The sequence below is a fragment of the Octopus bimaculoides genome, chromosome 12 (assembly GCF_046866305.1).
Source record: "Octopus bimaculoides isolate indiv1 chromosome 12, ASM4686630v1, whole genome shotgun sequence".
NCBI classification, from domain to species: Eukaryota; Metazoa; Mollusca; class Cephalopoda; order Octopoda; family Octopodidae; genus Octopus; species Octopus bimaculoides.
The window spans coordinates 39,332,590-39,345,663 of NC_142939.1; the positions used below are offsets into that span (position 1 = coordinate 39,332,590).

General features: G+C 38.1%; 1 protein-coding gene across 6 annotated transcripts in view; it reads right to left on the minus strand.

Annotated features, from left to right (window-relative positions):
- Positions 1–1,640: 1,640 nt before the first annotated feature.
- The window catches only part of LOC106879504 (nicotinamide riboside kinase 1), a 63,095-nt gene continuing 51,661 nt past the window's right edge, over positions 1,641–13,074 (minus strand). For 4 of the 6 annotated variants that reach the window (XM_014929112.3, XM_052972149.2, XM_052972148.2 and 1 more), the window contains 3 exons: positions 9,185–9,256; positions 4,749–4,852; positions 1,641–2,350 (listed from right to left, as the gene is read on the minus strand). In XM_014929112.3, coding sequence (XP_014784598.1) covers positions 2,253–2,350; positions 4,749–4,852; positions 9,185–9,256 — 274 coding nt within the window. In that variant the 3' untranslated portion in view covers positions 1,641–2,252. Of the gene's footprint in view, positions 2,351–4,748; positions 4,853–5,390; positions 5,637–9,184; positions 9,257–13,074 lie in introns of all 6 variants that reach the window. The other 2 variants (XR_008265310.2, XM_052972151.2) reach the window with 2 other exon arrangements.

Genomic DNA, 13,074 nt, shown 5'->3' on the forward strand with positions numbered 1-13,074 from the left:
TCATCATCATCATCATCGTTTAACGTCCGCTTTCCATGCTAGCATGGGTTGGACGATTTGACTGAGGACTGGTGAAACCGGATGGCAACACCAGGCTCCAATCTAATTTGGCAGAGTTTCTACAGCTGGATGCCCTTCCTAATGCCAACCACTCTATATATATATGTATATATATATATATACATATATATATATATATATATACACACACACAAATAGACGATAACCCAGTCTCACAAAACCATGTCAACACTTATACTCTCTCTGCCAAATCATCTTTGCTGTGTCTCATAATAATTCCACAGTTCTGGTCATCCACATTTCTAGACATCATATATAACATACCAATATTACCATGTCATAAAGTAGTGAAGGTGCATGGCTTAGTGCTTCGGGTATTTGGTTCATGATCATAAGGTCATGAGTTCAATTCCGGGCGATGTGTTTTGTCCTTGAGCAAGATACTTTATTTCAAATTGCTCCAGTCCACTCAGCTGGCAAAAATGAGTTGTACCTGTAATTCAAAGGGGCAAGCCATGTCACATTCTGTATCACGCTGAATCTCCCCGAGAACTGCATTAAGAGTACTCAGCCACTTGCATGTTAATTTCACGAGCAGGCTGTTCCATTGGATCAACTGGAACCCTTGTCATTGTTGCAGGTGATGGAGTGCCACTTTCTTTTATAAGGCAGTGAACTGGCAGAGCGGTGAGCATGTTGGGCAAAGTGCTCAGCAGCATTTTGTCCATCTGAGTTCAAATTCTGCTGAAGTTGTCTTTGCCTTTCATCCTTTTGGGGGTTGATAAAATAAGTGCCAGTTAAACTCTGCAGTTGATGTAATTGACTTATCTCCTCCCTCGAAGTTGCTGGCCTTGTGCCAAAATTTAAAATCAATATTATCATGTCCTCTGTTGTATATCCCAGTTTATAGTTCAGGCACACCATGTACCTGTGTGTTGTAAGAGGTGATAAAAAGGGTTGGTGTCATAAAAGGCAGCCAACTGTAAAATGCTGCCTTAAAAGATCTCATCCGATCCGTTGGTGCGGAAGAGCGAACATCAAGATGATGAAACAATGTCCTCTGTGAAGGCAAATGGCTTAGTGGTTAGGATGTTACGTTCACAATCACCTGATAGTAGGTTCAATTCCCAGACCAGGGACACTTCATTTGACGCTGCTCTTGTGTCGTGTGGGGACCGGCATGTCAAAGAATAGTCCCAACATTTCTTCTGTGTGTCATAAAAAACTAAAAGAGGTTGAGGTAGGATTAGTACTCTGACCTCATAAAACTCTCACCAACAACAACTACTGAAACAGACCAATCGGTTGGAGTGGTGCAAAGGTGTCATCCACCAGGAGGAGGGAATCACCAACAAATGGGGGATGCAGCAATGAGTTGTTACAGCACATACCCCCCCCCCCCCCCCACTACTACTACTACTACTACTACTACTACTACTACTACTACTACTACTACTACTACTACTATCCTTTCTTCTGGTTTTACTGGTTTGGATTTCTGAGTAGACAAAAAGACACAAATTTATATCAGGTGAGGAATCAGAGTGTGTGATGTTCATGCCATTTCTGAACATATAAATAACGTAAACGAACTGAACTGACTTCAGCTGAAGAATAAATTAGGTTACAGACTTAAATTTCTTTATTTTTGTATTGTGAAACATGGTTTTAAAAACTAGAGAGAGAAAAAAAAAAACGAAAAGTTAATTTTAAAAATAATAAATTAAACTAAAACAAAACAACTGCCCCTCCCACCTCCAGATTTGAAACATTTAAGTCTTGGAGGCTTTTGCTAGTTACAAGTCAACCTCAACCAGTCCACTCTGTAAAGTGGTTGTCAAACTGAGCTGAGATAATGCAGGATTGAAAGGTGGTCTGTTTAGTCTTACTTACAGCAAGACAACCTCACTAGTGCTGGTGCCTTTCAAATAGCACTTGGTTGCTATCTGTAAAGTGGTTGGTGATAGAAACCATGTCAGAATTTGAGATATTGGAGAAAAATGTGGCCTTCTGTTCTGCTGGATCTGTTGAACCATCCAACCTATGCCAGCATCAAAGATGGCTATAAAAGGATGATGATGAAGTTTGTATGAAAGATTTTTAATACAAAAACTGGTTAAAGTGTAAAAAAGATGGAAATTATTCAGTTTAAAAAACTAACAATGTTTGAAAAGTTAGGACAAAAAAAAAATCTAGAGAACTTTAAATAGGTTTCTTATAATTGTGAACTGTCAACAAAGATCTCTTTCTTTCGTCTTTAGTAAATTAGTGATGTCGTCTTTAATTGTTTCAAATATTTGTAGGAAATTAGAATCACTGTTATGGTAAACTGAAATTAAAAAAAGAACAATATATCATGAGAATTTTGACAAAAGATTTTAAAAACAGTTTTGTTGTATTTTGGGTGGGTCATTGTACCAGTAATAAACACTGGTTGTATTTCACTTCTTTTATTATTACTACCCACCTAGTTAACCACTTAACCAATTAACTAATCGATTGTTTGATTAATCATTTAATCAATCAATCAATCAGCCAGCTAGCTTCGTCAAAGTTCTTTTGTTGTTATTCACGACCTTATCAACAACATGTCTTCTCTGCGAGAACTTTATGACTCTCCTCATCTTTCATTCTAATAACTAAAACAATCAAATAATAAACTGGCTAAATGTTTAACAAGTTGGCTAACAAGAATGATAATAAGAGAAGTGAAACAAAACCAGTGTGTGTTTCTCATTGGCAAAATGAGTCTCTTTAGATACAATTACATCAGATTGAATGCATGATTTCACATCACGAATCTTGCAAATCAAATACAAAAATGAAGTATTTTAAAACGGAATTCACTTAAAATATATCATTCACAGCAAAATATTTTTGTTCAGAAGCAACTATAAACTTTTCGAGATTTCCATTAGTTTATTTTAAAGAAAGTGAAAAACAAAGGGAAGTAATTCTGATAAGTTATTTCCCTTGAAGCCTAGTTCACCCAAGACTAAAATATATAAACACAAGGTAATCATTTCCTTGCCTCCCATTTATACATCCTAATTTTTTTCAGATCTACTGCGCAGACACAGCTCCTTGCTGGCAATAAAAAAATGCCAACTTTTAAATTCGAAAAATTATCCAAAAATCTTTTAATAATTAATCGTATCAAAGGGAAATGGAAATTAGTAAAATTTTCATCTCCAGGTGGCCTAGCATATAAAAGTTTAGTCAAAAGACTAAGAATTACTCATAAGGTACAGTGTATATTCAAATACATAAGCAATGGGTCTGTTTCGGTAGTTGTTGTTGGTGAGGGTTTTATGAGTAGTTCATAGTCTTTCGACTAAACTTCTATACGCTAGGCCACTTGGAGATGAAAATTTTACTAATTTCCATTTCCCTTTGATACGATTAATTATTATAAGTTTTTTGGATAATTTTTCGAATTTAAAAGTTGGCATTTTTTTATTGCCAGCAAGGAGCTGCGTCTGCGCAGTAGATCTGAAAAAATTAGGATGTATAAATGGGAGGCTTGGAATTGATTACTTTGTGTTTATATAATTTAGTCTTGGGTGTACCTGTTGATAACAACTTCACCTGGCAAATTATTTTAAATTGCTAAAATAAGTCAGAAACCAATTTGGTCCAGGAAAGATATGGTAAAAGTTTTTATTTTTCATTTTGTTCCTTTTCAGGATTTTATCCCTAATTTGTGGTTCTAGAACCTAGCAGTTCTTTTTAGTGTAAGGAATCCCATTAGTGGATTCCTCTTATTTATATATATATATATATATATATATATATGAATATATCTTCGTCCTTTAATGGAATTTTTTCCATAGATTTCTAATGCCTTTTCATCATATGTTATTCACGAATTTTAAAATCGTATCGGTATGAATGTATGAAAACAAATCATCAATATGAATCTTAATTTATTAAACAAAGTTTAATAAATTTCATCAAATAAATGAAATGAAGCAGATTGGATGTTAAAATAGATTATCCTTCTATTTCATAATCCTAGACAATTGTTTCTGACAAAAGGACCAAGATTTCCTTGAAAAGAACATCGTAAAGGTCGAAATTGTACTGTTCAGTAGATGAGATTTAAAGGAACATAAACAAAAAGATGTTTAAAATATACATTGAATTTTTTCTTAGTTACCATTATTATTTAGGTATTTGTATATTTATTCTTTCACTCAAAATTATTTGAATTGAAACTATGAAAAATTCAATGTATATTTTAAACGTCTTTTTGTTTATTTTCCTTTAAATCTCACCAACTGAAGAGTACAAATTCGACCTTTATGATGTTCTCTATATGTAAATCTTGGTCCTTTTGTCAAAAATAATTGTCTAGGATTATGAAATAGAAGGATAATCTATTTTAACATCCAATCTGCTTCATTTCATTTATTTGATGAAATTTATTAAACTTTATTTAATAAATTAATTCTTACATTGATTATTTATATATATAAGAGAGAGAGAGAGAGAGAGAGAGAGAGAGAGAGAGAGAGAGAGAGAGAGAGCTCAGTATTTGAATGATATTTATTGACCCAACCAAGGATGGAAGGATAGAAGGCAAAGTTGACCTCATCAAGACTAGAACCCCAAGAGCAGAGATCCAAGCAAAAACTGCAAAGCATTCACACCAACTCTTTAATGATTTTGTTAATCTAATACATTAATGAACTTGTTAATATAAAACATTTAATATTTTATCTTACCAATATCTTTTTGATCTGAAATCGCTTCCAAGTTTTTAAGATAAGAGGGCCATGCTATTTTTTCAAAGTATCCATCACAATCAGGAGGATCATAAACACGAATGCTGGCGAGAGAAAATGGTAAAAGACAATAATGGCTGAAAAAAGGCAAGCAATAGAAAGAAAACAACAGCAAAATCAAACAAAATAAAAATAATAAAAAAGAAGCATTCTCCTCTGAGGAATACAAACCATCGTCTTTCTATCAATAAATAAACTGACAGAAATATTCAAACAAGTTTATTTAAACAAATTAATATTGTGTAAATTTAGAAAATATGCTAAAATTGGCAACACCTACACACACGTGGACGGACACACACACACACACAGACACACACGTCTTAGCAAAGACAAAATCTTCACTTAGCAGAAAGGAAGACACCACTCAACTGCAATCTGGTCAGTGAGTATGCTCTGTATACAGTAAAAGTGTTGGGAGGAATACCATACGATGTGATCAGAGTAAATTATGGATGCACAATCATAGATGCAGTGGAATCACGGCCAGATTGACAGAGAAGGACTTTGTGTACAGCAAATGTTCAAGAGCAGTTTGTAGTAAGAGAACTGACAAAATAAATATCAATAAATATCATTTACATTTAATATCCATCTTTCATTTTGGTATGAGTTGACCATTTTGACAGGATCCAGTGAGCCGAAGGACTGCATCATGATCCTATGTCTGCTTGTTATCGTTTCTAAGGTTAGGTATCCTTCCTCATGCCAAGCACTTTACAGAGTGTACTGGGTGCTTTTCTTCTTTATTTTTGTGGCACCAATACTTCGTGATGTGGAGGTCGCCATATAGCTTGCAAGATGAAGATTTCCTTCAAATGAGTGAGACTTACAGAAAAGAAAGAAGAGGATTTATGCCAGATGTTGAAAAACATAGCAGAAGGTAGAAGGAACAGTATAGTGGCCAGAATAAAAATGAAGGGAGATTGCAGGGTGTTATTATCTCTGGTGAATCCAAACAAATTCTCTCCTTGAGTGAAAGGCAAATCCATAAGGCTCTAACTTACATACAGGCATAGATTTTTAAAGATTTCAAGGCTGCCATTATGCGTTTAACTAATACAAGGGAAATAACTCAGCCTAAACATAATCTGTAAAGATTATGTCCCCTCCTTCTAACCATCACTTTTGTCTTTCTTTTTTAAACAGCGTTGAAGTCGGTGTTGAAATTTAATTTCAGTTTTCATCTTACAAATAGCGTTTTTAGACGTCCCTTTTACAATATAAAACTTACAGACATTCTAGACAGGATGCCTCTGGGAGCTCCTCTATGCTGATGACCTTGCACTAATTGCTGAGTCACTCTCAGAACTAGAGAAGTTTCAGGTGTGGAAGCAAGGACTAGAATCGAAGGGCCTTAGAGTCAACCTAGCTAAAACCAAAGTCCTAATAAGTAGGAAGGTAGACAAAACACAAACCCCTTCAGGTAGATGGCCCTGCTTGATCTGTAGAAAAGGCATAGGTAGAAACTCTATAAGATGTACCCAGTGCAAGCTTTGGGCATATAAGAGGTGCAGCAATATCAAAGGAAGGTTAACTAAGAAGTTAGTTTTTGTATGCAGCAGATGTTCAGGAGCAATAAACACTGAAAATGTGCAGAAAACAACTTTGGCCACATTCCAGGGAGAAAAACTACACTTAGTTGATAGCTTCTGCTATCTAGGTGACCAAGTTAGCTGAAATTGTAGCTGCTAGAATAAGAATAGCCTGGGCAAAGTTCAGAGAGCTCTTACTTCTGCTGGTGACAAGGGGCCTCTCACTCAGAGTAAAAGGCAGACTGTATGACGCATGTGTAAGAACAGCCATGCTACATGGCAGTGAAACATGGGCCGTGACTGCTGAGGACATGCGTAAACTCGCAAGGAATGAAGCCAGTATGCTCCGATGGATGTGTAATGTTAGTGTGCATACTAGACAGAGTGTAAGTACCTTGAGAGAAAAGTTGAACCCAAGAAGCATCAGTTGTGGTGTGCAAGAGAGACGATTGCGCTGGTATGGTCATGTGGTGAGAATGGATGAGGATAGTTGTGTGAAAAAGTGCCACACCCTAGCAGTTGAGGGAACGTGTGGAAGAGGTAGGCCTAGGAAGACCTGGGATAAGGTGGTGAGGCACGACCTTTGAACATTGGGCCTCACCGAGGCGATGACTTCTGACTGAGACCTTTGGAAATATGCTGTGCGTGAGAAGACCTGACAAGCCAAGTGAGACCTAAATCCAAGGCCTCTGCCAGGGGTGTAGCCAGCCCACTTATGCGTACCTTCCTTGATTGGACACAACTCCACTTGCGAAAACCTGTTGAGGCAAGTGAAATCGAAATCGAACTAAATTCGATGACTGGCACCCATGCCAACGTCGTCTCCTTCATTGGACACTAAACTCGGTTTGCGAAGACCTGTTGGGGCAAGCGAAAGCGAAATCGTGATGGCACCTGTGTCCAGAGTCGCCTTCCTGGCACTTGTGCTGGTGGTACATGTAAAGACATTCGAGCGAGATCGTTGCCAGTACTGCTGGACTGGCTCTTGTGCAGGTGGCACGTAAAATTACACCATTTTGAGTGTTGTCGTTGCCAGTACCGCTGGGCTGGCCTTCGTGCCGGTGGCATGTAAAAGCACCCACTACACTCTCAGAGTGGTTGGCGTTAGGAAGGGCATCCAGCTGTAGAAACTCTGCCAAATCAGATTGAAGCCTGGTGTAGCCATCTGGTTCACCAGTCCTCAGTCAAATCGTCCAACCCATGCTAGCATGGAAAGCGGACGTTAAAAGATGATGATGATAATTGATTACAGAAATGCTATACATTGGTTTGTTAGAACATCAGAAAAAATTGTGACATGTAAACTGAGTTCTTATGGATTGGGTTCAAATCCTGGCCTGTGACCTTTTTGGGAGACTTCAACTATCACCCAATTTAGCACAACCTCAAAATTCTTGCTTCAAGCATTCAGAGCAGGTCTCTTCACTGAAGGGCATTCAAAAGGGATGGGTGCTGCCTTCTCTTCTCACTAAATATATATATATATATATATATATATATATATACACACGCACACACACCGGGTGGTGAAAAAATGGGTATACACTTCACAATTTAAAAGAAAATAACTAATAAATGAAGCATAAATAAAAATAATTGTCTCAATATAAAAGAAGGTCACTCAGAGAATGCAAACCTCCATCAAGGCAACATCAATATCCTATCAACGATTAGCCAGAGATGATTTTTGAAATGAGAATATCTGAAATAAACTCGATTGCTCTCACAAACGAAAATACTAAAATTGAACCCAATGACTCTAAAAATTAAGTAAAAAAAAACAGGAAAAATAATCCAGAATCCTTATCCGGTACCGGATCGATCCCAAAATCTAATCATTTCATACCAAACATCCCTGAAAGTTTCATTCGAATCTATCCAATGGTTCTTGAGATATCTTGTCCGTGGATAAACAAACACAACTGAAAAACAATACCTCCACTTTAGTGAAGGTGGTGTTAATAATATTAAATGAAATAATAAAAAAGTGTTCTGGACAGGTTCGGGGAATGTTACATAGTTGTTGGAAACCAGGAAACCAGTGCAAACTTTTACAAAGTTAAATACACTAAAATAAAAATAAATTACAAACTGTAAACCTACAGAGGCCACCCTCTATGTGTGTGTATATAGTTCAAAATTGTACAAAAGCCAAAAGACAGAGATAGGTGAGGAAACAACAGACAAGGTGTATCAGTTTGATGGTCAGGAAAGTCTTTGATATCTTGAGCCTATGTTCTTCTACAGAAGGAAATGTGGAGAGAGGCAATAAAACAGAGAAAGAGAAAAAAATGTGTTTGGATTAGTGGTTGCACACATTCAATTATATATTCTTATATTCTTTTATTTGTTTCAGTCGTTTGACTGCAGCCATGCTGGAGCACCGCCTTTAGTTGAACAAACCAACACCAGAACTTATTCTTTGTAAGCCGAGTATACTTATTCTATCGACCTCTTTTGCCAAACTGCTAAGTTTTGGGGATGTAAACACACCAACATTGGTTGTCAAGCAATGGTGGGGGACCACTAAGACGCACACACATATAGATATATACGACGGGCTTCTTTCAGTTTCCGTCTATCAAGTCCACTCACAAGGCTTTGGTCAGCCCTAGGCTATAGTAGAAGACACGTGTCCAAGGTGCCATGCAGTGGAACTGAACCCAGAACCATGTGGTTCGGAAGCAAGCTTCTTACCACACAGCCATGCCTGCATCTATATTACATACATATACGCACACACACAGACACACACATGCAGATATATGTTTTGTTTGAAATTCTATTCTAAAGCAATAGATTTTAGGTAGAAACCTCAACAAATGAAAGATCATTGTTTACCTTCTTCTTTCCATACAGACATCTTTTGAGACAGTGAGGAAATATTTCCTGTCGAACATTTCACTCAGGGGTCTAGAAATAAAACAAAATAAGATGAGATACTGGTTTGTGTACCACTCTCTCTCTCTCTCTCCAGCCTTCCCCATCATCTACTCTCTCTCTCCCATACATACTACACACATGCATGCATACATACAAACATATATACACGAAGAGAATACACATCATCATCATTCAACATCCATTGTCTATGCTAGCATGGGTTGCATGGATGTATATATATATATATATATATATATATATATATATATATATATATCATCATAAATATACAGGGATTAGCAATTGAGTTGCTTCTCCAACATACTGAAAATTTAGAAATAGCAGTCAAAGAACTACTGATTCTAAACTACAAATTTTTCTCTAAAACAGATGGCGATATTTATGGCACACATAGAACAAAAAACCGGAGGGAAAAGCGTAAACAAAACAAGTCTATAGTTAATTGGATACGAATCGTTTCATGGTTAAGTGAATGAAAATTTCACTATTCCAATCTTCAGCCCAAATATTCTGATAAATTTGAAAGTGTCTCTAAAAAAATTCACGGTAATCTTTGGCCATGCGACACCAAAAATCAACGATAAGAAAGGCACTTACGAATTCATCGGCTAGTGAGTTCAGGCATCTCACCTCAAAGAAATCTATTCCATGTGCGCCACAAATAGTCCCGTATGAAAAGAAGTCCCGTGTGGAGGGATTACGGTTTAACCATCTAACTTAGAGATATCAAATATAAAATATACAAGAATAAGGGCAGGGAATCGTCAATTAATAATAGAATTAATAATTAACAATTTTGCCAAGTATATATATATATATATATAAGGTTGTCCGGAAAGTGCGTGCCGATTTTTAAAGGAAAGAAAAAGGTCAATAAATACATGCCATTACATTTTTAATGAATCAAATATGAACCATTTTGTTGCACAATGCGTCTCCATCTTTCCTTTAACTTGAAAATACCTCTTCCCAGAATTGAGGTTGTTTCATGGCAAATAAGTCAAAAGGTAAGCTACTATAAATCAGCACGAACTTTCTGGACAACCCAATATATATATATATATACATATATATATATATACACACATATATATACATATATATATATATACACACACACACATATATATATATATATACATATATATATATACACACACACACACATATATATATATATATACATATATATATATACACATATATATATATATATATACACACATATATATATATATATACATATATATACATATATACACACACACACAGACATATATATATACATATATATATATATATATACAAATATATATATACATATATATACATATATATATATATATATATATATATATGTATATATATATATATATATATATATCATCATCATCATCATCATCGTTTAACGTCCGCTTTCCATGCTAGCATGGGTTGGACGATTTGACTGAGGACTGGTGAAACAGGATGGCAACACCAGGCTCCAATCTAATTTGGCAGAGTTTCTACAGCTGGATGCCCTTCCTAACGCCAACCACTCAGAGAGTGTAGTGGGTGCTTTTACGTGTCACACGTACGAAAACGGCCACGCTCGAAATGGTGTCTTTTATGTGCCACCCGCACAAGCCAGTCCAGGGGCACTGGCAACGATCTCACTCGAAAATCCTACGGGAGCCAGTCAGGCTGTACTGGCAATGGCCACGCTCAAAATGGTGCATCTCATGTGCCACCCGCACAAGAGCCAGTCCAGGGGCACTGGCAACGATCTTACTCTGCTTGCCGGGTCTTCTCACGCACAGCACATTTCCAAAGGTCTCGGTCAGTAGTCATCGCCTCGGTGAGGCCCAATGTACGAAGGTCTTGCCTCACCACCTCAGCCCAGGTCTTCCTGGGCCTACCTCTTCCACGGGTTCCCTCAACTGTTAGGGTGTGGCACTTTTTCACGCAGCTATCCTCATCCATTCTCACCACATGTCCATACCAGCGCAATCGTCTCTCTTGCACACCCCAACTGATGCTTCTAATGTTCAGCTTTTCTCTCAAGATACTTACACTCTGATGGGTATTCACATTGACATTACACATCCAACAGAGCATACTGGATTCATTCCTTGCGAGCTTACGTATGTCCTCAGCAGTTACAGCCCATGTTTCACTGCCATGTAGCATGGCTGTTCGTACGCATGCGTCATACAGTCTGCCTTTTACTCTGAGTGAGAGTCCCTTTGTCGCCAGCAGGGGTAAGAGCTCTCTAAACTTTGCCCAGGCTATTCTTATTCTAGCAGCTACACTTTCAGCGCACCCACCCCCACTACTAACTTGGTCGCCCAGATAGCGGAAGCTATCGACTACCTCTAGTTTTTCACCCTGGAATGAGATAGAAGTTGTTTCCTGTTTGTTTACAGTCTTTATTGCACCTGAACATCTGCCACAAACAAAAACTAACTTGCTAGTTAACCTGCCTTTGATGTTGCTGCACCTCTTATGTGTCCATAGCTTGCACCGGGTACATCTTATAGAGTTACTACCTACTCCTTTTCTACATACTGAGCAGGGCCATCTACCTGAAGGGGTTTGTGTTTTATCTACCTTCCTACTTATTAGGATTTTGGTTTTAGCTGGGTTGACTCTAAGGCCCTTCAATTCTAGACCTTGCTTCCACACCTGAAACTTCTCCTCTAGTTCTGATAGTGACTCCGCAATTAGGGCAAGGTCATCAGCATAGAGGAGCTCCCAGGGGCAACCTGTCTTGAACTCCTCGGTGATTGCCTGGAGGACTATGATAAATAAGAGGGGGCTGAGGACGGAACCTTGGTGGACCCCTACCTCTACCCGGAATTCATTGCTGTACTCATTTCCAACCCTCACCTTACTGGCAGCATCTCTGTACATGGCTCGCACAGCTCTCACTAACCATTCTTCTATCCCAAGTTTCCTCATTGACCACCAGATAAGGGATTGGGGGACCCTGTCAAAGGCTTTCTCCATGTCAACGAAGGCCAGGTACAGAGGTTTATCCTTAGCTAGGTATTTCTCCTGCAGCTGTCTCACTAGAAATAAGGCATCAGTAGTGCTTTTACCTGGCACGAACCCAAACTGCATCTCATCTAAATTGATTCGCTCCCTAATTAGTTGGGCTATGACCCTCTCTGTAACTTTCATAACCTGATCTAACAGCTTGATGCCTCTGTAATTATTTGTATCTAAAGCGTCACCTTTACCTTTGTAGCAGTTGACTATGATGCTGCTACACCAGTCATTGGGTATGACTCCTTCGTGTATCACCTGGTTCGTAATACGGGTGACTAGGCTATAGCCAACACTGCCAGATATTTTGAGCATCTCTGCAGTGATTCCTGATGGGCCGGGGGCTTTCCTGGTCTTCATACTCTTAATTGCTTTATCTACCCCGGTACTATCAACTCGGATAGCTGGTCCCTCTATTGGGTCGACATACGGCATACAAATATATATATATACATATATATATATACATATATATAACTCGAGGCAATTCAGCGTCACTATAAAAAAAAGATCGCCACAGTCCAACAGATGAACTACAGGGAGTGACTGAATGCACTAGGTCTCTACTCCCTGGAGCGCAGGCGGGAGAGATATGTGATAATATACATATGGAAAATACTGGAAGGACTGGTGCCAAACTTTGGCATCAAGTATTACAAGAATGCCCGCACAGGTCGCCACTGCATGGTACCAAAGGTGCCGTCCACTGCATCTCACATAAGAACGAGGTACTGCAACAGCCTCGGTTTGAGAAAACCTCAGCTCTTTAATGCCCTGCCAAAACATTTGAGAGACCTGCA